Source organism: Pomacea canaliculata, linkage group LG7, assembly GCF_003073045.1.
Source record: "Pomacea canaliculata isolate SZHN2017 linkage group LG7, ASM307304v1, whole genome shotgun sequence".
Lineage (NCBI taxonomy): Eukaryota > Metazoa > Mollusca > Gastropoda > Architaenioglossa > Ampullariidae > Pomacea > Pomacea canaliculata.
The window spans coordinates 22,327,900-22,355,186 of NC_037596.1; the positions used below are offsets into that span (position 1 = coordinate 22,327,900).

The 27,287-nt window shown below is 43.5% G+C and overlaps 2 protein-coding genes across 3 annotated transcripts; both read left to right on the forward strand.

The window, feature by feature from the left end:
- Positions 1 to 191: 191 nt before the first annotated feature.
- Positions 192 to 26,268, forward strand: LOC112568300 (hemicentin-1-like). Of its 2 annotated transcripts, XM_025245539.1 has the most exons (26): positions 192 to 956; positions 9,916 to 10,012; positions 10,285 to 10,573; positions 10,759 to 10,954; positions 11,166 to 11,293; positions 11,535 to 11,818; positions 12,044 to 12,176; positions 12,512 to 12,687; positions 13,890 to 14,180; positions 14,360 to 14,650; positions 14,753 to 15,043; positions 15,828 to 16,118; positions 16,286 to 16,576; positions 16,903 to 17,193; positions 17,561 to 17,845; positions 18,023 to 18,313; positions 18,438 to 18,722; positions 18,995 to 19,285; positions 20,452 to 20,736; positions 21,216 to 21,521; positions 21,984 to 22,235; positions 22,381 to 22,650; positions 22,818 to 22,934; positions 23,329 to 23,419; positions 24,084 to 24,236; positions 24,414 to 26,268. In XM_025245539.1, exons 6-26 carry the CDS (start codon positions 11,776 to 11,778, stop codon positions 24,658 to 24,660), a joined length of 4,971 nt encoding a protein of 1,656 aa, XP_025101324.1. In that variant the 5' UTR covers positions 192 to 956; positions 9,916 to 10,012; positions 10,285 to 10,573; positions 10,759 to 10,954; positions 11,166 to 11,293; positions 11,535 to 11,775; the 3' UTR covers positions 24,661 to 26,268. The 2 variants fall into 2 exon arrangements, with proteins under 2 accessions (XP_025101324.1, XP_025101325.1); XM_025245540.1 differs by lacking the exons at positions 18,438 to 18,722; positions 18,995 to 19,285 and having other exon boundaries at positions 194 to 956.
- LOC112567535 lies at positions 10,303 to 11,442 on the forward strand. Its single transcript, XM_025244231.1, has 3 exons — positions 10,303 to 10,573; positions 10,759 to 10,954; positions 11,166 to 11,442. The coding sequence occupies exons 1-3, from the start codon at positions 10,303 to 10,305 to the stop codon at positions 11,440 to 11,442; spliced, it is 744 nt and encodes a 247-aa protein (XP_025100016.1).
- Positions 26,269 to 27,287: the final 1,019 nt, after the last annotated feature.

Here is a 27,287-nt window from a genome sequence, read left to right on the forward strand (position 1 = left end):
GAATACCAAACAGGAGATTTAAAACCTGAGATATACAAAGCAGGACAAGTTCATAACCATGCAGATGGAGGTGACTGAAACATAACGAAATCACAGAAAGAGACGCATAGTAACTTTGTAAGGTGAGTAACAGAAAGAAACTTCCCCCCCAAAAAAAAAAAAATAGTGGATTGGCGTCTCTACAGATAGTATTTCAACAGGTGGGCCCATTACCTCTTCTTCCCTCCCCCTCTGTGGTCAAGAAGCAGCGGAGGAAAACCTGTTTAGTCAAATAAGCAGAAGCGAGAACCAAGTCCACCTACTAAGCCATTGACTTTTACCTGCAAATGATACAGAATATAGTGTATGGACCCGTCAAACAGGAAAATGTCCAGCTTCTACAGGGGGGAAAAACATTAATTCTGGTTTATGTGATGCAATTTACTTTTTTAAGGAGCAGCGTTTACGGTTCATTGGCGATGACATCACGGTCTGCTTATCGTGTGGAGACCAAGCAGTCACAGACCAGGACAAGCAGGGACAGGCTCCCGCCTCGTGATTGTGTCGCCGGCACTCAGGCGAGCAGGCTGACAGCTACGTCATTTCAACCACCGCACCGCGCCGTTCACAGGGTCGCTGCTGGCGGGGCGGACGACGCGTGGCGGTGTCGTCGTCGTGGTCGTGTGAGTCTCTGGTTACGCATACACAGCTGTGGCGGGCCAGCCCCTGTTTCCACACCACCCCCGTTAAACGACTGACAGCACATTGGTGGTCATGGTCTGTTCCTACCTACACCAGACCATGTCACAGACTTGTCCTGCAGCGTTGTCTAGGTGATTAAAACGTTCAGAAACAGGTTTTCAAGGAATATGTGATGTCACTGACTGTGATGTTACTGCTAATGTGATGGAAACTGATCCGCCTGAAGGATCGTATCGATAAAAATCGTTTGGATTAAAGCATTCCTCTTGCTAAAGGTAAGTTGATCCAGCACATTTTTTTTTAACTGAATGCAACTCATTAATCATCTCTTTGTTGTGGAATAGTTTCAGGAAAGCTCGTGTGATCAGAATCCTAATAGTAAATAATGATTTACTTGTCTGTGTGAGGTTTCCAAAACGGTAATAGTTAATAACAACGATGGAGGGTGTTGAACTTTATTTCGGCTCTACCTGATCCACCTTGATTAATTGTTCAGGGTTCTAATCAAATTATAGCAAATGGTCAGCTAAAGGTTGTTAATCGAGGGAAACAAGCTCGTATAAAGCCTTATATACCATAGCCATACAATAATAGGAATCCAAAGCCACCGTTCTAGGTCTCAATATTGGTAAAGCCACTTTCTTTAAAGTGCGAATAGGTGTCGATTCTGTGTGATGAAAGTGTAAAAATGGTTTTGTAAAGTGAAGAGATGATTGTTATGGCTGTTTTTTTAAAACGTGTTATAACATTCACGCAGCCATTTCGACGAATTGATTCATCGTATTCCAGAAAATGCCGTCCGTTTTTCTTTCTCTGACTACTTGTGTAGGATGAATCTTGAAGGTCTGTGTTTTTAATTATTTACTTCTTTCCTACTTTCGTCAATTTCTCTCCCCCTCCACCCTCTCTCTCTCACGCACGTGCGTGCGTCCGTGCGTGAGGGAAGGTTGAAGAAAGGACTCGTGTTTCTGTATCAAAAGTATGCATATGGTTCATATTTCAATCATTATGTTAGTTTTTTTTCATGAAAATATTCTCATCTTCGAGTCCGAGGGATGTAATAGCGATAATAGATAATTGCCCCCGCTGATTGACACATCCTTTGTCTCCGCGATATCCTCAAAAGACATGACGGGGCAAAGGGGTGGATGAAAATAGAGTACATTAGCGACATTAGAGAGATTATGATGTCACTTGTCTTCACGATACCCGCAAACACCTACCCGTTCAATCTCACTACACTATTCCCGCATTAACTGAGTGGCTCGCCTAGGCACGTTGTGTTTGGTCGTAGCGTGTGGCACAAGACGGGTAGCACACGCAGTGAACCTTAGTTTAACCCTTGCCAAGACAGGTCTACCTAGTCTCACACAAGCAGACAAGATACGAATAATTTCACAGCTTGTTCTCGGTATGAGAAATCGTGTCAGTAAAGTACGGCCTGAAGCCGGAACTCCAGAACAGCGAGGGATTCTTTATGACTTAGTAAGCCGCAGACAATAGAAAACTCCTTGCACGGCAAATAAAAGACGAATTAAAAAAAGGGATGAGTGAATATATGAAGTAAGGATTGAACTCAAGAAAAAAGCGACAGGTTACTTCCCACTTGTACACAAATCACATCCCATGCATAAACACATCTCGTGCAACCTATACGCAAATTACATTCAACTTATCACATCCCACATAAACATACCACATCCCAAATATATATATCACATCCACATATAGATAGTACATTCTACATATACTTACCACATCCCACATATACATAGTACATCCCACATATACATACCATATATATATATCACATCCCACATACACATACCACATACACATCCCACATATACATATCAGATCCTAATTAAGCATTAATCCCACCTTCTATTTTTGAAGCCTTCCAGTTTTGCTATCAATATGACTTCTACAACCAACGATTATCAAAAAGCACACTGAAAATACCGGCTTCAAAACAGTGTCAGGTGTTGTTGACATCGACCTTTGACCTTGCAGACACATAGCACGGGTGCGTTCCGAAATCTTCATTCTGCATTTCATTAACTGTGGAGCAAAGAGCACGTCTTCAATGTTCGGGTGGAGGAGGGCTACACTCTGAGAGCTTGTTCTGTTTACACATTAACATGACTTTAGTGCTCTATCGCACAAATAGTCCGAGGAATTTGTTATTGTTATTGTTGTTAAGGACGCCAGATCTTCGGGTATACAGCTCATACAAAGAAGCGGTGCAATGATAAATCAGTAGATACCCAAGCTGTATGTCGTCCTAGAACTGGTGAAACCGGTTTCCGCCACCCGTATCAGTTACACATGAATATCGTCGTCTGTCGGACTGTCAGACGGTTGTCGAGGTCTGACAGAGTGGAAGCCAGATATGAGAAATCGTTCATGAGGATCAGGTTCGGCTCCGTGTTTGTCTTCTATTTTGGCTGTTGTCCTACCGAGTGGTCCATTGTTTGTCGCTCAGTGCTGCTTGAACCACAGGAAGAAGCCAAACCTTGATCACCTCCACTGTTCGTCAGCTCAATAAAACAACCTCCTGGTTTCAGATACGATAAAACACACGCAAAGAAAAATACAGGTATATTTAGGTAAATGAACTACAGGCGCAAACAATTCATGTAAAAAAAAAGCCAACCAACAAACAAACAAACAAACAAACAAACAAACAAACAAACAAACAAACAAACAAACAAACAAACAAACAAACAAACAAACAAACACCAGCATAATGCTAGAACACCAAGATTTCAGCAATTTTTGTGTAGGGTAAATTATTCACAACAATCAGTATTTGAACAAGGTTACAGACTATATATATTAAAAACATCATGTCCTATAAATAGTATAAAAAGGAAAGTTTCACTACACTCAGGACTGTTGTTGTTTTGGCTTTTGTCAGTTGAGTATCTGCTTCATTGTAACTACTCTGGGCCCTGTTTTGATGAACGGGACCTTGTTTACTCCTTGAGAACTTTCTTGTCAGTCGTCCTTTGAGTGTTACCAGTGTATAACTGCCACATACGGGTCCCATCTGCGACTCGGGTCAAAACACCGCTCGCAACAATAATCCTCGCGCTGTGACAGCTCGTCGATGATATTAAGAAGTCACGATACTATTTTTAGACATTTTGTTCACTTGTGCATTCCTGTTTGTGTCGCTGCAGTGAACAGTGTGCGAGGAAATTTTGTTTTGTGTATGCGTTCGCTCTTCATACCGTATTTATCGCAAACAGTTGACTGTAGTGATACAACAGGAACTTGTTTGCTTAACAGACAAAAATAAAAAATAATAAAAATAAGAGGAAAAATAAATCCTATAAATTTCTCAGGAACAAGGATAAAATCGCAGGTTATTGATCTGCGGCAGGACTTTTGCAAGTGAACCACACCCGGTTAGACCGGTCTTCCAAGGACTCTTGTCCCCTCGGTACATTTATGTGCTTGAGAAGAGCAGGTAAAAAAAAATGAAAATCAGTAAAAGCTGGGCAAGCATGTATGAATGCGCAGGAATCGATCGCCAAAGCTCTTTTTCGCTCGACCACATCGTCTCAAATCGCATCTCCGGATGATTTCCTGTAGTCGATATACCAGCGCGTTCCGTTCACTGCAGTTCACCGCGAGCGCTCGCTTCAAGAGGGACACTCTACAGAGGTCATTAGGTCATCATCAGGGGGAGAGCCAGAGGGATAAGGCTACAAGAGGGGGAAATTAATGCAATGCACAAAAAAAAAACCAACAAAAAAACCCAGTGAAATTATCAGGAAAGACACTTTACATCCTCTTCCTCATCATCTGCCGCGAACCTTTCCTCTTTGAAAGTCGTCACAAACAATAAGTATTGCCGTCCATAAACAGTATATCTGACTCAGAAGTTTCCATTTCACGAACTTTCACGCAGGTACTGAAAACCTTTTTGAAGCAGCGAGCCCCAGTATTATACATCATTGTAATATTACACCCAGTATTACACCAGATACAGCACTACTACTCAGCCCACTACTACTCAGCCCTATGGTGACTGCACTCGTCACCCACGAGCTACCCTTTTAAGTCTTGACATGTGGTCATGAGTGGGTAAATGATAAAAAGGCCAAACAAACAGAGTGTGAAGATCGACAGAGTCTAAAGACTGCTTTATCGTGAGGTCAAAGGTTAAAAATGCACCCTCCTGACTGAGCAAATATAAAGACAGAACGTGGCACAGAAGCCGTACTACTTTAATAGCCAATATTTTTCTTTCTTTTCCCGTCTGTAACTGACCAGTTCTTGACAAATATTTTTAAGATGACCGCGAGTTTTGCAGGAATCAACGTGTGACCGTTGGCTGCATTTTGTCAACTTCTGTTAAAGGCATGTAGCAACATGCAGCATCGTTCACTGTCAGCATGAAGTTTGCCCTCTTCCCCCTTCCCAAAGTCAGTAAATACCAACATGAAAATTCCAGATCCGGGTCTTCTTAAAAGGACGCCTTGCGAATTTTCCAACAATGAGTTGTGCGAACTCAGGCAGAGCAGAGATTAAACTGTGCTTCTGTGTTGACTGTATGTGAGCAGTAAAAACATTCTGTTTGCCCTGAAGGGACAATTATTTTTATTTGCTTACACTCATCACCTTCGATCCTGCGAGGTGCGGGTTGCCGCCTTCTCTGTGCTTTGATGGCTGCCTTGGAGACGAGCAGACAAATGCCAGGATGATGACCAGTAGTCCAACTATCCTCGTGAGAATGAGGCCTCACCTCTACAGATGTTCCTCGGACAACAGCAGCAACCAAAACAAACATTAGGATTTCCAATGAATAATAGTTCTCTGTTTTCGGAAAAGAGCCATAAAAATTATTTAAAAATTCATAGCTTTAAACAAATCGCACAGGACAATAGGGTGTCGCTGCAAAATCAATTTAATTTCAATCTTGAATATTATCTTTGGCCCTTCTACAACTGATGACACTTAAACGATGGGCTTCAAATGCTAACAACCCTTCTCCCTCCTCTCCATCGAGTTGACATGATACTGTGCATGTAATTATCCTCGACTTGTGGCAATTAATGAATTGCTGCAGAAGAAATTAAAAAAGTGAAGGAATAGTTCTTCGTGTTTTGACATAAGAAAACGGACATTTTTTTTTTTTACTTAGTATACGTTTTTCGAGGGTTTGGTACCTCTACACAGGGTTAAAAACATTTTTTTTTCTTTGAAAGTTCGCCGAGTAAATGCAAACACACGAAGATCAAACTTGTCCATTGATCGTCCGACTTCCGATTCGTGGTTGGCACCTGATACAGCAAATTAAATGCGTTACCTGAGATCAATAAACGAATACGAGAAATTTGACCTTTGACCCATAATACTTACATAATCTTCAGCTTGATCTGGATGTGACTAAGGTACTCAAAAGATAGAGATGCCAAAGCATCTAGCTCTCTGTCAGCCAGTCCCATCATCGCAGAGTCTGACTAATTGTTGTAGTGTTAAGAAAAAAAAAATAAGTTTGGAGGTTTTAATACTAGGAGAGACTACTGAGCACTGATCCAGTGAGAATTCGCTTTTTGTCAGTAAACTCCAGAACTGGTGGAAGATATCTCTCCACAACTTTAAAGAGGCCAGGTGTGGTCTTGCACTGAGCTCAGAATCATATTTTTGCGGGTCAGGCTGAGAGAACTAATCAAGGACATACGCATACTTTATGTACATTGGTGGAACAAAGACTTTTTCAGTGTCCAGAGATATAAAGCAGCGGTAGCTTTACCCCAGGGTTAGCTTTAGCGTTGACATTTTCAGGTTACCATTAGACTAGCACCAGTAAGATGGCACTTCCTGTCTGTACCGGAAGTCAGCAGCAATTGGCCATGGCGCTGAATGGGCGGTCAGTGAAGTCGATGGTCACAACCTATGACATTTGTGATATTTTTTTGACGCGACTGCTGGACTATTTCATGACAACCTGGGATCTGTCGTATTTGTGGGTACAGCTTGATGACATGTATCATCACCATAATCGTCTTACGATGTCGGGGTGGTCTGTAAGGTGTTGGTGTTACGGGTGTGACAGAGAGAGAGCTCTGCGCGTGCGTCCACTGTGACGCAGTATGGCGGCCATTCACTGGCAAGAAGACAGACTCGTTGTCACGGGAGTAGTCAGTCATCTGCCACGAAGGTGGCGGCACGAGGCTCGATTGTTCCGACACTGCATTAGGACCTGGCGTGTGTCGAACAAAGCTCGAGCAAACATGGCGACCGAGGATCGATCGAGGCCAGCTTCTGCGCCGGTCTCGTGTCTCCTGACCCTCTACAAACTACAGACTTACAGGCCAACCTGAGTCAAACAAGAAATAAAACTTTAAGTTAATGTCAATAGAATGTGGTAGTAATTTTACAAAATATACAGTAAATTTAAATTATCTTTTTCTAGGTTTAATGCTTTAATCTAAATTTTAACTGCTGCTTTTTTTAAAATGAGCAACCAATGCGAGAGAGCTTGAACATATGTTAATTTGCTATTGCCCATAGGGTTGAGACTTTTAATATTCTAAATTATATATATATATTATCACTTTTTATTTTTAGTGCATGCATTGACCGACCTGAATTTTTCTTCAGCTTCAAGCTGATGTTAATTAAATGTTGCCATAACAGTAAACTTTCTTTTGTGAAATAGGAACTGAGGTCTTGACATGTCGCAAAACAAAAACTTCCAGCTGGTTGGATCTCATCAATGGGACAAATCATTGTTTAGACTTATAGTGGGAATGACTAAGTATATTTTAATAATGTAAAAAAGAGTTGTTTACAGTCGGGTGGACCTTTAACGTCTACCCTGACTGTTCCTGTCAGCAACCAAGCGGTCGATTGCGTCCTGGACTAACGGGCCACCCGTCCTACCCGCGGGCATTGTGTTCGTCATTTGTGTGTGTGATGAAGTGGCATGCCTGGTTAAATATGCACTTTATCAGTGCAAAATCTCATGCAAAACACTTTAATGGTCACATCTTGCAAACTTCCTGTCATCTTTCTTTTGCTGGCCTGAGCAATGAGTGTATGTGACCCAGATAAAAAAAAGAAGATAAATGTTCCAGTGTGGACAAAGTATAAACAGGTTTTTTTATGAGATATATATTGAAGCTTTCATCAACTGAAGCACTTTGCAATACATAAAAACCAATATATTAATAAGGGGTCTATTGTTTGTGTTCATACTGTCTGAAGTTGTATCTTAGCGAAGATTTCTGATTCATAACAAATGAGGAAAAAAAATTACATTCTGATGTTCACAATATACTTTATTTAACATTCTTTTCTTCATATTCATATGTTGGCGTGTGTTCAGATACTCAGGAACCTTTTCGGGTGCATGATACCTAGTTGTTGATTTGTGTCTGCGATAATAAAGTCGGCGACTAACGAAACATACGTTTAAACATACCCTTAACCCGTTAAACCACTTCCTTGCCGCATCACGGGTGGATTTTTTTTTTCGTCTTATTTGATTAGCACTTATGCAGACTAACGGTTTACCACCAAGGAGAAACAGGCGGAGAGACTGAAGCGAGGGTTTGGATATACAATATCCGGTATTTATTTGTCGTGAGGGAGACACGTGACCGAAGGTTCAAACGGTCTGTAGACTGAACAGTTCTAGGTGAGGTCAACAGCAAAGAACTTGATTCACCCGCCTCCACACGAACTCAAATTCTTGTTCACTCCCCTGTCAGTCAGGTGAGGGGAGGAGAGGTGTGGTTGTGGCGCTGCTGTCGTTGTGACGTCACGCGGCGTCGTGTTGTGGTTACGAGGGCCAATCGTTGTCGCTGGCAGAAAAGGTCCATTAGGACTCATTGTGCGTCAGCATTGTATTGGCAAGTGGAGGGCTCTCCCTGTCATTCACAGCTCCCGCGCCTAGCTAAGGGTTCATTAACCATTTCAAAACTGTTCAGCACGGCAACGAGTTTTTTTTTTTTTTAATTGGAGAAAAGGAATTTTCTGAAATCCTTTGTTAAACTCGGGGACATTTTAGTAAAGGCTTGACATAGAATTTGTTTTATTTTGTCAAGAAGTTCAGTTTAGGAAAGCTCCCAGTCATGCTCGTGAGAAAATTGGTGAAGAAATATAAATATTCAACGATTCCTCAAAATTAGACGATTAATCCTTTGTCTAAATTTGAGGAGCAGGGCGTGACTGAGGGACCACATGTTCACTCAAAAATAGATAGTCCAAGTGTTCCTCGGAATTTGAAGATACTGCGAGACTATGAGTCCCTCAAACTCCTTGAGTCCAAGGGTGTCTCAAAACCTGCAGGAAAGAGAGAAATGTCCATCAAAAGATGTAGTACCATATGTTTCTTAAACTCTCAGAGCTCATCTGTCCGTGAAAATATGCAAGACCCATTGTTGTTGAAATCCTAGAGGTCAGTTGTGTTCAACATTTGAATGTTCGTCATCAGGGTCGATACCACAAGCAGTAATGACTTTTCTTACCACACACGTGTCACCAGACATAAACAAGAAGGGAGCGGATATTATTGGCGACTCCGCCCAACCCAGGTGATGACAGGCCAGGTGAGGCTGGCTGCAGCTGCTGCACGTTGTTGACATGCTGCAGGAGCTCACCTGGGATCGACACGTAAAGATAGCATCAACAGTTTCCACACATCTGTAGATGGTGGTCCGTTATTAAAACTGCAGTCTGTACAAACATCTTCTTCAAGTGTGGTCTAGAAAAAGTCAATCTACGTGACAAACGTACGTGTACTGAGTGACAGATCTTTGTCATAAATGAAAAAAACTCGTGTCATTGTCAAAAATGACAAAATCCTCTGTCATCGTTAAAAAGGACAAGCGATTTAACAAATGGTGTGTCGAAATAACAAAGTTGTTTTATTTCTGAGAAATTATCAAAGATAATAGTAAAATGATAAAAAATTTGAAATAAAAGCCAACAACATCAACATCAAGAAAACAAACAGAAATAGACTCATAAAAGAGAACAAACTAACGAAACCACAGAAAACCTAACACAGCGAACAATGAAAAAAATACTATTCTTGATTTTTCAATAATTTTAATACTGTCATAGATGATGAGGATGATGATGAGGATGAGGATGAGGAGGAGGAGGAGGATGATTACTTTAGTTGATAAAAGTTTTCTTTTTCGGACTCAGTGACAGAATTGGGAGGGCAAGAAGGTTTTAATCAAAGGTTTTCTGTGCTTGTTATGACAGCTGTTCCCTGGCTAAACCTAACAGAGAAGATTGAACATGGAGGCTGTCAGTATTTACACAGTATTCGTCATCGCCGGCATTTTGAGCGCCGTAAACTGTAAGCATACACGTTTCTTTCTGACTTCTGTCTTCTGTCTTCTGTCTTTCTCTTACCTCACCAACAAATAAATATTCACAGTAGCGCGTCCATGAACAGGCAACAAAAGCAACACACACACACACACACACACACACACACACACACACACACACACACACACACACACACACACACACACACACACACACACACACAACACACACTCACACACACTCACACACACTCTCACACACATACACACAGATGGCTGATGTGAGACTTGTGTACAGGTCAGACCCCTTCCCTGAATGCGTGGACTGTACTTCGTGGAGAACCAGAACCGCACCATGCTGTGCTACGTGTCCAGTACGGAGGACCTCAGTCCATCCCCACTCACCTGGGAGAAAGATGGACAGTTGCTGACAGGCAGGGGGGAGTCCAAGACTTCCCCTTCCCCGGGTTTCTACACATACAGCAGTTATCTGGACTTACCTGTGCAAGCGAGCGACAACGGGAAGAGCATCACCTGTAAATACAAAAACCAAAGCCCTGGAAGCTCGTGGATTATTTATGTGAAGAGTGAGCACAACTTACTTTTTAAACTGTCCAATATGTTAGTTAACAGTTGAATCTGGAAGTGTAAACAGACAGACAGACATTTTTGTTTATTTTTCTTTCTGGTTTATAGTCTTAGTGTAGTATGCGCGTGTGTGTTTGTCTGCGTGTGCGTGCATGATCTACACCTGCATGCTTGTATTTTACAGAACCTCCCGACTACCCGACATTGACGGGGGAGGTGAACGTCACCTGGGGACAAACCTACAACTGGACGTGCACTGTAGGTGGCGCCACTAGCCTGTCAGAGAGTGACGTCAGCTTGACCTTTAGCAACGCCTCGGCAATTTCCTCCAGCATCAGCAGCAAGTCGTCCAGCTCCATGGGCGCCTACAACATCACCACGTACGCTGCCACTTCCACGGATCTTCATGAACGATCGCTGTCTTCACCTCTCTCTCTTTCTCACTTAAATCCCCTTTAGAAGTCTCGAGTAGATTAAATCTTGGCTTAAGCAACATTAATTTGCAATTATTCTAAGAAATATTTTACAGTTTAAAAGACTTCAATTTGAACAAATATTTAAAAAATACGTTGAAATAAACATTTGTTGCAGGTACACGGTGACAAAAGTACTGACTCTGACTATTCCCAGGAACAGTTCGGACTTCACGGTGTCCTGCACCGTGGGCCACGAGCTTCTGACTTCGTCACGAGCATCCATTCTCAGTCTCACGGTTCTGTGTAAGTCCCTCCAAGCTGGTGACAAGATTCTGTTCTCCTCCCTTCTCAGCCTGTCTAAACTTTGGTTCCTTCCTGACAGTTCTGACAAGTGTGCTAAGAGCCATGAAGCAAATATCAAAATATTCAATAATATTCAAACAAATTACTAAACTTTAAGTACGTGGAGCACAGACCACAAGACCGACTAAAGAAATTAGTACTGCTGCATATTACACAACCACAACCACAACCTTGTGTGCAGACCCTCCGGTGGTGACAGTCAACACTATCAGCTACACGGCGGCCGTTCACAACACCACCACCTTCTCCTGTCTTGTGACGGCGAACCCATCCGTGACGTCAGTCACGTGGTACAAAGATGGCAGCCTGCTAAACCGAACTTCCGGTCGCTTCCAGAACGGCGACAGGGTGCAACCGTCGCTAACGGTGACGAACGTTCAGAGAGAAGATGGCGGCCAGTACACGTGCGGGGCTCCAGCAGCATGGGGTCCACCAACGGGTCGGCCATTTTGCTGACTGTCGTGTGTGAGTGTCAGGGTTAAGATTCACATAATAATTAGTTTAATGATTATTATATCATACACAACAGTTAGCAGTTATACTAGTGTTAGGTACACAACAGCTAGTAGTTATGAGTGGCTATGTTTATTTGCATCTGTCGCTCTACCCTAAGGGTTTGTCAGAGACTTGTAGAAGCCAAGCACTGGTAGGTGGCGCACAAAAATATTTCTGGATTGTTTTTGTTTTAAGATCCGCCGGAAGTGACGTATTCAAAGAAGGTGTTTGGAGGAAACGTGGGCACATCGTTGACCGTCACGTGCACGTTAGACGCTAAGCCTGCTGTAAGCAGCGTCTCCTGGTGGCGCATCAACAGCACTGACGGGTACCTACTCCTGTCCCTCCTTTCGTCAACCTAATCTGTTTATTAAAATGTTTGTGTAAATAATGTGTGTCGGTCTGTCCAATCTGAATCAGTCTGTTTAAACTAACTAATTAAACCTCAACTCTAGTCAGATGAATTAATTTTCGTCGGTGCTGTGCTCTTCTCATATCTGACTTCTGTGACGATCGACATTCCAACCCAGTCATCACCCTAACAGCTTGTTTGTTGTTGGCTTTTTTTTTTGTCCTTTTTTTTTCTTTTTGCTTTCTCCACGTTCCATGACTGTGCCCCAATCTCTGAACTCGTACCAACGGTGTGGAATGTATAATTTTCAGGAGTAAGAGTCTCATTAGCCTAACCGCCATCGCCGGGAGGTACTCGGGAGGCACCACCACAACTCCGTCCCTCACCATCAACAACCTGACGGCGGCAGACGCCGGCTTCTACCGCTGCGGAGCCGACAACGACGTGGGTAGCGGAGAGGGGGACAACGTGGAGGTACAAGTGTTCTGTGAGTATACCTCTCAGGTGTTAGCATCCTCCTCCAACTCCAGGTAACGAGTCCCGTGTGGCTTTTGATGGCGTGCGTGGAGCTTGCTTTTGCTGCCAGCAGCACATAGATAGATGCTTCACCTGCCGCCATGTTTTGCCGTGTCGCCAACTTGATTTTTATTGCGAATTTATTTAATTTTAATTGACTATTTTATCACTCCAACCACAAAGGTTGTTAGTCACCATTTTACCATTTTTTTCTAACGTGGAAACGATGACATTACCCGTCGGTTAGAGATTCGTTTAGTTTCGTCCATACATCATGGATCATAAGAAAGGCAGTGAAAGAAAAAGGATTGGTATATTTCTATTGATGACAATAAGAGGAGATAAATACAAATTCCTAAAATTATATCTTAGAGTTACGTCCCTTTAGTTTTAAAATACACGGAGTTACTAGTAGAAGGTACAGTGTAATGTCGGGTGCAGGACACGGGTATGGGTTTGACTGGCCTGTAAGTTATTGCCTCGACATGAAATCCAGCCATGCTTTGTGTTTTCCGAAAGCGCAGGTTTGTTGTGCTATGCTTTTTTTTTCAAAGCCTGCTTATCACAAGTGAAGTCAATAGAGAAGTTTTCTTTTCGACCTACTTCGTTCAGTTCGTGGGCATTTCCTTTTATTTATTATGCAACTCTTACTGCGCATGCGTGTAAACTTTAAGATTATTATTTTACGAAACACTGATAATTATTGTCGTGAATCATCTTTTGAACATAAAACACATGCTTGGATTCGTTAGAAAATTTATTTTCTTGTTTACTCTCGTCAAAATTTCATATCAATAGCGTTTTGATAGCACGTGACCTAATCCTGAAGTCATGTGACCTGTGAATCCTTACGAAATGATTACGAAGTGGTCGTAATTTTGTTTTCTCCTGCCTAGTTTCTTCAATCATTTATTCTGATTCTCTCTGCTAGTTTCAGCTAAATAGGATTGTTTAGAGTGCTGCTTGTTTATCAGTTGTATACAGTCTAGACTTTTTTTTTTATAAAGTTATCGAGCTTTGCTTGAGAAATACTTTTTCTCTAATGTTCCCGAGAAACAAATAAATTTGCTCTCGATATAAGCAGGTACAATGGGGCTAACAAAGCCCCGCGCATGCGTACTGTGGCATGAAGGAGTGAGTGACGTCACGTTACAGTCAATAGTATATCTGCAGATGCTCCAGCCGTTACAGTTTCTGCTACGTCTTACGTCAGAAACGAGACCGACACACTCGTCATCACGTGCTCCTATGACGCCAACCCAGCACCGTTCAACGTGACGTGGACGAAGAACTCACAAAGTGTTGACGTAGCAGGCAGTGGCGGCAAGTACAGTGGCGCCACTGTCGCTACTCCCAGCCTGACCGTCACGCGACTGGCTCGCTCTGATGCCGGCGTCTACGTGTGCAGCGTCACCAACACCCTCGGTACAGGTCACAGCCGTGACGTCACTGTGCAGGTCAACTGTAAGTTCTAGTTTCTTCATAACTTTAATGTGAAGAATCTTCGAAACGAGAGTACTGGCAAATAAAAATAAATCTCGCTTAACTACATTTACTTAACTTGGATGAAATTATCTTGTCTAGACATATTTGATGATCACCTCTTCAACCTAAAAATAAATTACCCGCTTTGTCATCATCAGACTTACCCATAGTCAGCACACCTGTCACCTACTACAACGGGTCTCGCGGTGGCTCAGTGACAATGAAATGCGAAGTGACAGCTAGCCCCGCCCCCACAGGCATCAGCTGGTACAAGGACGGGTCACTGTTGGTCACTTCCGGGTCAGGGGTCAAGTACAGCGGGGGAACGACGTCGACTCCAGACCTGACCATCAACAGCCTCGCTGGCAACGACACCGGCAAATACATCTGCAAAGCCGCCAACAACCTGGGGTCGACAGAAAGCAGTAACATCACCCTTGAGGTCACATGTACGTCACTATTTTATGTTACATCTGTAATCTTCTTTAATATCAATTTTCTCACTATTGTACATGAAGGTGATGATGATTATTATTATTATTTCTGTTCAGATGCTCCAATCGTCAAGCTCTCTGCTACATCTTACACAAAAAACGAGACTGAAACACTTGTGATCACGTGCTCCTATGACGCCAACCCCGCACCGTTCAACGTGACGTGGACGAGAAACTCCCAAAGTGTTGACGTAGCAGGCAGTGGCGGCAAGTACGGTGGCGCCACTGTCGCTATTCCCAGCCTGACCGTCACGCGATTGGCTCGCTCGGATGCCGGCGTCTACGTGTGCAGCGTCACCAACATCCTCGGCACAGGTCACAGCCCTGACGTCACTGTGCAGGTCAACTGTAAGTTCTAGAAATATCTTAATTTCTAAACAACAACAACAACAACAACAACAACAACAACAACAACAACAACAACAACAACAACAACAACAACAAATGTGATTTAGTGATACACATACAAAAAACATTTAAACTTCTATTTCTTGAAGGTTTTCTCGTAGATGCGTGAAATAAAATAACGATAAATGCAGTAATATTGAAAAAAGGTCAGATGTGCAGACAAAAAAAAAAAAAAAAAAAAAAAAAAAAAACATACAGAAAAGAAAACAAACGTGCACCTGTAAGCCCGTGTCTTGACTGACCCATCCTACCTGGTTTGAAACTAGTTAAAATATAGTGCGGTGTAACTTTTTCTAGTGACTGGGAAGACTTTTAGTTGAGATACTATTTCCCCAAAATATATACTTCTACCTTGCACACAGAAGGTAAACAAACAACCCTGACGTCCCGATTGTACACAGTTATTTATAAACGTGGGGTCATGGGCCATGGAATGTATGTCAAATTATCATGTTGGTAGTTTTGGACCGGACAGACGTGAGTGAGGTGGTGTAACTGCGGCATTGACTACAACTTACATTTGGTTCGTTGCCACTGGTCACTCCCCGGACTGTAGCCATCAGAGGGAGATAAACAAAATGGAGTGGGTACCCAGACATCTTTATACTTTGACACACTCTGTTACAAAGTATCAGTGCTTCCATGTCAGAGTCAAAGTGTCAAAAGGTATTTTCGCTTCTTTATCATCTCTGCAAAAAATAACCAGCACTCCTGTTTCTCCTAGACTCTCCTGTCGTCAACACACCTGTCACCTACTACAACGGGTCTCGCGGTGGCTCAGTGACAATGAAATGCGAAGTGACAGCAAACCCCGCCCCCACAGGCATCAGCTGGTACAAGGACGGGTCACTGTTGGTCACTTCCGGGTCAGGGGCCAAGTACAGCGGGGGGACGACGTCGACTCCAGACCTGACCATCAACAGCCTCGCTGGCAACGACACCGGCAAATACATCTGCAAAGCCGTCAACAGCCTGGGGTCGACAGAAAGCAGTAACATCACCCTTGAGGTCATATGTACGTCACTTTTTTATGTTACATCTGTAATCTTCTTTAATATCAAATTTCTCACTATTTATTTTAAATAATTATTTATATATAAGATGTTGTGACATGAGGACCAAACTTATTGTAATAAGTGTAATACTGAATTATACATCATGATGATGATGATTTCCGTTCAGATGCTCCAATCGTCACGCTCTCTGCTACATCTTACACAAAAAACGAGACTGAAACACTGGTGATCACGTGCTCCTATGAGGCAAATCCTGCTGCGTTCAACGTGACGTGGACGAGAAACTCCCAAAGTGTTGACGTAGCAGGCAGTAGTGGCAAGTACGGTGGCGCCACTGTCGCTACTCCCAGCCTGACCGTCACGCGACTGGCTCGCTCGGATGCCGGCGTCTACGTGTGCAGCGTCACCAACACCCTCGGCACAGGTCACAGCCCTGACGTCACTGTGCAGGTCAACTGTAAGTTCTAGAAATATTTTAATTTCTAAAGAACAACAAAAACAACAACAACAACAACAACAAAAATTGAGTTAGTGATACGCAGAAAGAAAACATTGAAAGTCTTATTTTCGTGTTTTCTTTTAGATGGGTAAAAGAAAATAGGATAAATACAGTAATATTGAAAACAAACTCAGACATGCAGTCAAAAACAACAAACAAACAAACAAACAAACAAAATAAAAAACAAAACAAAACAAAAAAAAAACCCCACGGAGTGTTGAGAAATATTTTCGCATCTTAATCATCTCTGCACAAAATAATATGCACTCCTCTGTGTCTCCTAGACTCTCCTGTCGTCAACACACCTGTCGCCTACTACAACGGGTCTCGCGGTGGCTCAGTGACAATGAAATGCGAAGTGACAGCTAACCCCGCCCCCACAGGCATCAGCTGGTACAAGGACGGGTCACCGTTGGTCACTTCCGGGTCAGGGGGCAAGTACAGCGGGGGTACGACGTCGACTCCAGACCTGACTGTCAACACACTCAGCGGCAATGACACTGGATCGTACTTGTGCACCGCCATTAACAGCCTGGGGTCAGCAAACGGAACCGACATTCGCCTGGAGGTCACGTGTAAGAATTTGGATCGCATTATTATTATTGTTATTATTATTATTATTATTATTGTTGTTATTATTATTATTATTATTATTATATATTATTATTATTATTTTATTATTATTATTATTTATTATTATTATTATTATTTATTATTATTATTATTATTATTATTATTATATTATTATTGTTATTGTTATTGTTGTTATTATTATTATTATTATTATTATATGCGATGGGCTAAGGCAGCATTCTGAAGCACTCGAGTAAGTTGAAGTAACGCCTACCTCATCTGAGTGCAGGTGTGGTCTGATTTTATAAAAACTACGTGGTTGCTACGTCCTGTCGAGTCTCTAACACTGACGCTGTATCTGTGTTGCAGATGCCCCGTTGATCACGTCCAGCTCAGCGCCGCTCACGGGGACCGAGTTGTCGCCCCTCACACTGCCGTGTACGTACGATGCCAACCCGTCCCCCACCCGAGTTCTCTGGACTAAGAATTCTGTCAACATCACTCTTCCTTCTTCTCCTTACACCGGAGGTACACCCGGCACCCCGTCCCTGACTATTGTGAGCCTGACACTTGAAGATACCGGAAGTTACGCATGCACTGTTGTCAACAGTCTTGGCAATACCAGCAGTGGCGCCATCTTGGTGACAGTTCAGTGTAAGTGTCAACTGCGATACAAAGTGACAACGGATAAAAACGGTTTTTCAGTTTTTGTTACGAAGGTAGCTTTTTTTTACGGTTAGCATTTCAACAAAAGGCGATAACTGATTATTTCGTCATTCTTAATCTTTTTATCGTGACATCACTGATAACGGTTTGTTTCTCTCACACTAGACGCTCCTAAAGTAGACAGTGGCCCCGGGGGCCTGAGGACGACACCGACTGGGCAGAACGTCACCATCCCATGCAACGTCAGCGCCGTACCTACCGTGACGTCAGTGACGTGGTTACGTGATGGCGCTGTGCTTTCTGTCAACAACGGAGCGAAATACAGCGGAGGCACAGTCAGCACTCCGGCACTGACCATCAGAAACGTCGTCAGGTCTGACGCCGCCACGTACACGTGTCGCGTCACCAATGCTGTGGGCACCAGGGAGGGCACGAACGTCACTCTTGTTGTGCAGTGTAAGTCTGAGAGCTGGTCAAACATGTCGTCACCTGAGCAAAGAGTGAGAGATTGATTTTGATGCTGGTGTGTGAGTATTTCCGAGCACAACACTAACACTGCCTCTGTCTTCCACTCCAACAGATGCTCCATTGATAACGTCCACCTCAGCGCCGCTCACGGGGATCGAACTGTCGCCCCTCACACTGCCGTGTACGTACGACGCCAACCCATCACCCAGCTACACTCTGTGGACGAAGAACTCCAGCAACATCACTCTTCCTTCTTCTCTTTACACCGGAGGTACACCCAGTACTCCAGCCCTGACCATCGTGAGCCTGACACCTGAAGATACCGGAAGTTACGCATGTGCTGTTGTGAACAGCATTGGCATCGGCAGCTCTGGCGCCATCTTGGTGACAGTTCAATGTAAGTTTACTTAGGTCATGTGACAGAATGAGACAACTGGATAAGTAAGTACTTTTGAAAGGGAAAAAATATTGTTTTCGTAGTAAAAGATCACTAACAACAGTAACACCTAAACTTGCTGAAATGTGAATTTGTTTACTTCACCGGGTTGAAGGGTCAAGAAGGTTATAGGTGTTATTTCGCGAACGTTCTGTTGTTAATCAGATTTTGTATCATTCACCCTTCACATCTTGACATCCCTGATGATCGGATATCTGCTTCTCTCACATCAGTCGCGCCTCGGGTGGACAGTGGCTCCGATGGGCAGAAGACGACCCAAGCTGGACAGAACGTCACCATCCCCTGCAACGTCAGCGCCGTACCTGCCGTTACGTCGGTCACGTGGTTACGTGATGGCGCCGTGCTTCCTGTCAACGACAGAGCGAAATACAGCGGGGGCACAGTCAGCACTCCGGCGCTAACCGTCAGAGATGTCGTCAGGTCTGACGCCGCCACGTATACGTGTCGCGTCACCAATGCTGTGGGCACCAGGGAGGGCACGAACGTCACTCTTGTCGTGCAGTGTGAGTGTGATGACGAGGTCTAGCCTCCGCTTCGTTCACATATAACCGTCGAGATAGAGTGTCCGGCAGCCGGAGCATGCAACTGTAAGGGGTTCACCGTGTCTACAGCACGGCATGCGGAAGACAAAGCCCAGGTTATCTTTCCTCGGTCGCTGCTGTTCCCAGTAAAATAGATGATCACTAACGATGGGTTAGTAGTGCTGGTAGTGATAAGGAAGGGGCGGTAATTCCAGACATTCGTTGCGCTCAAGTCAAGGGCACTAACCACCAGGCTATCAATCTAGAGGGAGAGACGGGGGATACGACGGAGGGCGAGCAAAGAGATGAAGAGACATGTTTGTTTTTTTTTTAACCGACACTCGACTGACAATGACGACTACTTTAAGTCCAAACATCCCCCTAATATATATATATTTTCTGTTTTCATATCGATGTATGTTTACTAATGACACGTCAGCTTAGCTAACTTCGTAATTAATGTATTTAGTGGGGAATGCAATATAAGGAATGTTAAAATTTACAACAACATCACAGTAATCGTGATTTTCAAAGATTTCTTGTTGAATCACCGTGTTTGTGACATTTTCTGCATTGGTTTTGTTTTCAGCCGGATCTTCTTGTAACCTTGGATACAAGCATGAATGAGTGACGTGGCACTAAAATCTGCTAATACTTGCCAACCCCATCTTTCCCCTTAGATAATAATTGCCTGACTTTACTAGCACAATATATTAGTTATTTGTTTATACTCTGCTCAGCACCGCATACTATCTACCTTGTATCGCTTTTCTGTGAGTTTTTACCTGCGACTTTACTCGGATTGTTGTCCGCCATGCTTTGCCACGCCTACTAATGTATCGCTTACTATCTATCCACCTGTCTGTCTATCTATCTTGAACCAGTACAAATATTTATTTCTCCTTTTTAACCTAAAAGCGACGACTTCAACTAAATTTTAGTCGGATGTCGTCTGCTATAGTTTACCTCGTATCTACCATTGAAGAAGTGTGACTGATAAATGATTTTAAAAGCATGATCAAATGCAGCAAATGCTTTTGCCTATATATAACACAATTAAGTAACCGTTGAAACTTAGACACATCCTAAAAGAAAAAGAAAAGAAAAAAACCCTTTCTGTTTGTTATATTGGAATTTTGTGTCTTCAGACAAGCCAGTCGTCAAAGTCCCGGAGTTCATCTCTGGCAATGAGTCGCAAGTAGTTACCATCTCGTGTGATGTCACTGCGCTTCCGGAAGTGATGTCATTGGGCTGGAAGAAGGATGGCCAGCTGCTCAACACGACCAGCAGTGATCGCTACTCTGGGGGCAACGTCACCTCGCCTAGTCTCACCCTCAACAGCCTCGGCGCTGAGGATGTCGGGAACTACTCCTGTGTGGCCGACAACAGCGTGGGCAGCACGGAGAGCGCCAGCGTCCTCCTGTCCGTCCATTGTGAGTAGATGACTGTCTGTCCAGTGTGAGTAGATGACTTTCCGTCCAGTGTGAGTAGATGACTGAGTTCCTTAGGTGATGTTCAATCCAATGTGAGTAGATGACTAAGTTCTTCTGGTGACGTAGAGTCCAGTCTCTATAAAATAAACTTGAATTAAGCAAATTGAGTGAGTTATATAGAGTTATATATAGACTGCGGCGGTTTGAGGTAGTTATATCTAGACTGGGATGGCTTGAGTGAGTTATAGCTAGACTGGGACTGTTTGAGTGAGTTATATCTAGGCTGGGATGGCTTGAGTGAGTTATAGCAAGACTGAGATGGTTTGAGTGAGTTATATCTAGATTGGAATGGTTTGAGTGAGTTATATCAAGACTGGGATGGTTCACCAAGTCGATCCGAGGCTGGACGCCGCCAATAAGCTGACCAAGACAGTAACACGAGAAACTGAAGATGGCCGTGCAATTACTTTGTTTGACAGATTCTCCCATCTTCACGGTTCCACTCACAGAAGTCGGTGGGGTCGAGGGTCAAGCCGTCACCTTGTCTGTCAGCATCAAGGCCAATCCGGAAGTGACGACACTTCGCTGGTACAGGTTTGACGCAGCTTCCTCCGTGTGGAGCCAGATCGACGTGGTCAGCACCAGCAAGTACAGCGGCGGCACCACGAGCAGGCCCAGCCTCACCATCTCGACTCTTGACAGCGGGGACTGGGGCGACTACCAGGCGGAGGCCAGCAACGTCATCAACACTCGGCGATCGCTGACGATCAGAGTCGCCGTCTCGTGTGCGTCACTCTTTATGTCACGCTTTGCTGTCTGTAGTGCACGTCACGCTGGTAGACGCTTTCTTGTCTACTTCATTACGTCACCAATCAGTTCGTCACTTTATGTTATTGTAGCATGTGTAACAGTTCAACAAGTCACGTGACATTACGTCGTAACTTTGCTTTCTCACTGCGTCACGTCACACGGCGCTGTAACGTAAATGATTACGTGACATCCGCGGATCATGTATTTTAATAACACATCCTACCCGTAATATTCCGATATTAGGCGATGGTTACTGGTCAAAAGCTACTCGTAAAACAACAACAAATCATGATCTGAAAACAGACGAGCAGGACAAAGACAAAGAACAAAAATACAAGAAGCAGATCGATTAAATTATAGGTGTCGCTCGTGTTTATTAAGTTTTTAGCTCAAAAAATCCTCCTCGATTTCTTACAAAATGTTTGCTGTGTCCTCAGACAAACCCACGAGTCCCAACATCACGGGCAACGCCAGCAGCTACAAGGAGGGAGAAGCCATCGTCCTGACTTGCATGGCCAATGGCTTCCCCACCCCTCGCTACGACTGGTACCGCGACAGCATCGTCTACCAGCAGAACGACAGCGTTCTCAACATCAGCAGCGCCAGCCCCGCCGACAACACGAAGTTCAAGTGTCGGGCAGTCAACTCTCTGGGCTACAGCGAGACCTCCATCAGCATCGTCGTGGAGTGTGAGTCACGGGGGTTCATTCCCACTTTAGTAACATCATTCAACCCGACAGCCTACTGGATCATTAGGACAACATCACATTAATTTCACAGCCTGATAAGACCTAGGTACTAGCCATCATGTCCGTTTTGTCCTCTGTCAATCAGACAAGCCACGCCCCTCGTCAACCCTCACCAACACGACGGCCGACATCGGGCAGTCGGTGACCCTGTCCTGCGACGTGGACTCGAACCCCGCGCCCACCAACTACACCTGGTTCTTCAACGGATCCGTCGTGAGCACGGGGAGCAAGACCTTGGAGGTAACTGTGGAGACCTCCAGCCTGGGCATCTACACATGCATCGCCTCTAACAGACAAGGGGATTCGAACCCTGTGGACATCGTGGTCACCCAGAACACGGCCACTGACAGTCCCAGTGAGTGTTTTGCATAGATGATGATGATGAATGATTGATGACTGATGACTGATGATGATGATGATGATGATGATGATGATGATGATGATGATGATGATGATGATGATGTGTCCCACAAGTCTTGTATTTTTTTCCCTTTCCAAACACATTTCTTTGTCTCTGTCTAGAAACCGGAGAATCGACGGAAGCTGGCGGTTTGTCGGTGGCCACCATGGTGCTCATTATCATCATTTGTGTTATCGTTGCCTTGGTCGTTGTTCTCGCCATTGTATACTTCTGTAGTGGTGAGTACAGGTTTGTTTACTTGAGGCCAGTTCATAGGGGCCTTGTGTAGGGGCTACTCTAAGGTGCACCTTGAAGTATACTCTTCTCACCTGTATGCTATATTTAGCACACCAACAGCATTTCTAGGATTACTTCTTCACGCTTGTGGGTGTGTTTGTGTGTATAGCTAAAATTAATGTTCGTATATCCGTTTATCTACCTCTACTACTACTACTAGTAATAATGAAAGAAAATAAGTCAAAGATCGTGTAAAGACAAGTATGTTAAAAAGCATAGACACTCAACATGGGATCTAGAGAATTAATCCAGCATGAAGCAAGTTGGACAAACAGAACATAAAATAATGTGTCGGCAGTGAGAGTTCCAGTTCAATTTGTTTGTTGGGTTTCACAGGCAGCAGATGCACCCGGAAGAAGAACGAGGTACGGCAGGCCCCAGCTGATGCACCCGTCACATTCCCAGAGGTGAAACCGGGAAAGAACAGGTGAGCGAACAGTATACACCTCAGCTCTACACTCCTTCTCTCTCTCACACACACACACATACACGCTGACTAAACAGTGTCAAACCATACACACCCATACACACCCATGGCTGCACACCTGGTCGTTGGGATGTAGGCACAGAGTGCTGCCCCTTGCTTCTAACAGCATTCAAGGATGCACGCCCTGCTTTGAGGATGACTTGAAACCTTTAATGAAAATCAAAACCCATTCTTTTTCGTGATGCTGTGTTCGACCTCTGGGTTCTCAGACAACGACCATGCTATTGACTGAAAGGTCTACCAGAGGGCAGGGTATGTATGACAAACAGCTGGGCTGAGCTCATTTCCACATCATATTTCCCAATATCTAAGTCAATACCCTCTCTATTACCCCGGCTGTCGAGTTCAAAGCGTACAAACATCGCCATAAAAACAGGTGGTGTGTACTGTGTGTGTTATGGTGTGGTGTACTTTGTTCTCTCGTTCTCTGTGTTTGATTATTATGTAGTGAAGAAAAAAGAATTATCCCAATGGATTAGAAAAAAACCCACTATACTGAGTCATCATTTTGCAATGTAGATGTAACCGATGCAAGCAAGTCAGGAAAAATTATTAACATAATAATTAAGGCTGTTAGTAAGACTCATCAGTTTCTTTATTTCAGACTTCCGCCGCTGCGTTCCGCGCCGCCTCCGAGTACCGCGCCGCCCCCGACTGCCGCGTCACCTACACGTGGAAAAGTGAGCGTGGACGATGAGCACCCGGCACTAAGCAATGCACCCAAAGAGGATTCTAGATTGGGCAACGGAGTGATAATGTAAGCGTGTTACTGATTGGCTATTACTTGCCAATGAATGTTACTATCATGCTTGCTTTGTCGTTTTGACAACAATCTGTCGACTATTATTGCTTCCATTTGTCATTAATTAGTTGACGACTAATTGGTACTCGCAAACAGACACCTTGTGATGACCGGCTTGTCATATGTCCTCAGCTCCATGCCAGGTGGCGTGGGTGGCGCACCCAGACCTTACCGCTTGCGCCCACTGAACACCGCGGGGGTCGGGGCTGGGGAGGTGGAGCCCGCCACCGACAGAGTCGACGAGCCGACAAGAAAGACGACCAAGAAGAAGAGGAAGCGCAAGCTACAGCTAGCAGAAGAAGACCCTACCTCCGAGGCTGTCAGTCACCAGTCACTTGACCGTCTGCTTCAAAACGAAGACGATTCAGTGGATGTTTAGTGTGGTCAATGGAAGCCCTGTCCTGAAACATTTGACAGGAGGACGCCATCGAGTCTTTACGGCCTTAACTGAAAGCTCGGCCTGTCTTTTTGTATTTTGTATTTTTATTTAAAATAAAAAATCCTCAGTTCTCTACGATTTTATTTTCATCAAAGACTTCTCTATCCCTTCCGCCCAGCGGGAATGTATCAGAACTCAACCTGTTCCTGTGACTCAGGAGAGGGACACGACAAGGCCGGGTGTTTGAACCTCATGGTCAAATGTTTTACACCATAGCCATGCATCTTGCAACTTATTCGCTTGTTTTCCAGAAGATCACATGACTGCTATGTTTGTGTCAGGACTTGCAATGATGTGGATTACAAACTCACGAAGAATTGGCGATTGTTGGTGACCTGCAGGTCGTCTGTGACCGCGAGCTTGTGAAACACTTTGTGCGCTCAGTGTAGGGTAACAAAGTTTCTGTATACTCTCTTTTTAATGATAATTTTCTGTGCCAAGCTTATTAGCTATCCGTGACGGTTACAATAAGTGATATTAACTCTGCAAAACTTTCCGAGAAGATCACAGGTTTAGCCTGCAACCTCCATGAAACATTCTGTTGGAATGAAGATCCTCTGTGTCTGTGTGCTTTTGCTGAGTACAAGAGCACAGGACGGAAACTATATGAGGAGTACTCATGCAGAAAATCCCATCTCTGAGTGACACATTCGCACCACAAGAGTCAATCTTTTGTAGTTAACGCACAGGATTTTTTTTTTTTTAGTATGGAAACATAGGATCCAAAATAATTTGTTGAGCACTACAGATGTAGAGATGTATTCGGCCTCCACTTTTGTAGTGTCGGAACACAAGTTTATACACACTCCTACTTTATACTATAAACTGGAGTATGAGTCTTGCTGCAAAGTTTTGTAGTCGTTGGTTTACCAGAGTCAGAATATAGGAATTACTCCCCATCAAAAAAACACAAACAAACAAACAAACAAACAAACAAACAAACAAACAAACAAACAAACAAAAAAACAAAACAAAGCGACTAATTCTTTTGTTTCAGTTCACGACCGTTAATGTCGGTTTCTGCCAGTGTACCAAAAACTTTGCAGGACAAAGAAAGGGTTTGTGTTAGTTGTACTCATGTACTTTGTTTGAAGTTCCTAAATAAGAATGAAAGAAAAAATACGGCGTGAGGCTGTTATACTACTTGTGTATATGAAATCTTATATTTGCTTATAGCCTCTCTTCCGATCACGACTGTCAGTGCCTTTTGTGTGTGTGTATACAGCTGCTGTTATGAGTACGATATACACAAACAGTCAGTAAGTGTGTTTGACATTTGACAGTGTGTGTGTGACAGTGTACGCCTGTATACATAGTACTTACTAGTATATCTTATTAAAACATTGCTGTACGATTAATGCATACCAGGACGATGTGGTTCGAGTGTACACGTGTGCAAGCTGTTTGCTAAAACTGTTTTATGATGATAGACTTTGTTATCTCGAGAAGAGAATATTTACTTCGATATTTCACTTTCTTACTGTGATAATCTCAATGACACTTTTTTAAATTCAGTCTTTATGCTGCTATTAATAAATTGTGCTCCAACCAAAGGTATGTGTGAGAGAGAGAGAACGGAGGAGAGAGAGACATCATGATGATAAACATTTTGAGATCGCTCGAACTGATGTGCTTCGATGCTGTGGATCCCAATGGTTATGGGGCAAAGGTTAGTTTTGCTTATCTTGTTTATGTATTTGCCGAGATTCATGCAGTGAGTCGTGTCTACATCCTTTTAAAAAATTATTCTGCACTTTAGTAATACACATTCAAAATGTTATCGCCATACTTCCACTGAGTAAACATTTATATTGTATGACTGTCATGTCTGCTTTTCTCCCTCTGATGTATTGTACCACCCTCTCTCACTCTCACACATTCTATATATGTCACACGCTTACATGCACAAACAAGTGAAGCTGTACAACAATAAAAGATTTAATATTTACCAAATGTGCTCTCTATAAACAAGGCTAAACACACACACACTCAGAATCCATTATCAAAAAGTTAAAAAAAAAAAAAAAAGACAACACCCAAACACACAGAAAAGTGAAGCAAACCAAAGGGTGTAAAAAAGATATGTATATGTGTGTGGCAAGGCGTATGCAGGCATTTGTTTACGTGTTTACACGTTTACTTGCTCTGTCCTCTAGAGAGACAGTCACGTCACGTGTCTACGATATGCAAAATCATGATATGGCAGACGACAAATCACATTTCAAGATGCTGGAAGACAGTGCCTGCAATCACGAGCATTCTTTAACATAACCTGAGAATAACACACACACACACACACGCACATACACACTCATATCTACGCATGCGCACACGCACCCCTGCTCGGCAAATAAGATAACGGACACCAACGTGCCACTAACCACTAGTTCATTAAGGTGAGAAGGAAGACTGACCTGGAAAACTTTCAATCATGTTGTGGAATTGTGAATAACATTAAGTTCCTTACTTATTAAGTGAGCGTCTGGCATAAAGCTGGATTTAAAAAAAAAATCAAACAAAACTACACTACTGATTCTTAAAAATGTGGCAATAATCTCACAAATAGG

What these genes read in the sequence shown, in the direction of transcription:
- LOC112567535 (XM_025244231.1), top strand. Translation starts at nt 10,303, where the DNA reads ATGCGTGGACTGTACTTCGTGGAGAACCAGAACCGCACCATGCTGTGC. An exon ending in GTGGATTATTTATGTGAAGA is followed by an intron (nt 10,574 to 10,758) that starts GTGAGCACAACT and finishes TGTATTTTACAG; the next exon opens with AACCTCCCGACTACCCGACA. An exon ending in GGCGCCTACAACATCACCAC is followed by an intron (nt 10,955 to 11,165) that starts GTACGCTGCCAC and finishes CATTTGTTGCAG; the next exon opens with GTACACGGTGACAAAAGTAC.
- LOC112568300 (XM_025245539.1), top strand. Translation starts at nt 11,776, where the DNA reads ATGGGGTCCACCAACGGGTCGGCCATTTTGCTGACTGTCGTGT. An exon ending in CATCACCCTTGAGGTCATAT is followed by an intron (nt 16,119 to 16,285) that starts GTACGTCACTTT and finishes ATTTCCGTTCAG; the next exon opens with ATGCTCCAATCGTCACGCTC. An exon ending in CATTCGCCTGGAGGTCACGT is followed by an intron (nt 17,194 to 17,560) that starts GTAAGAATTTGG and finishes TCTGTGTTGCAG; the next exon opens with ATGCCCCGTTGATCACGTCC.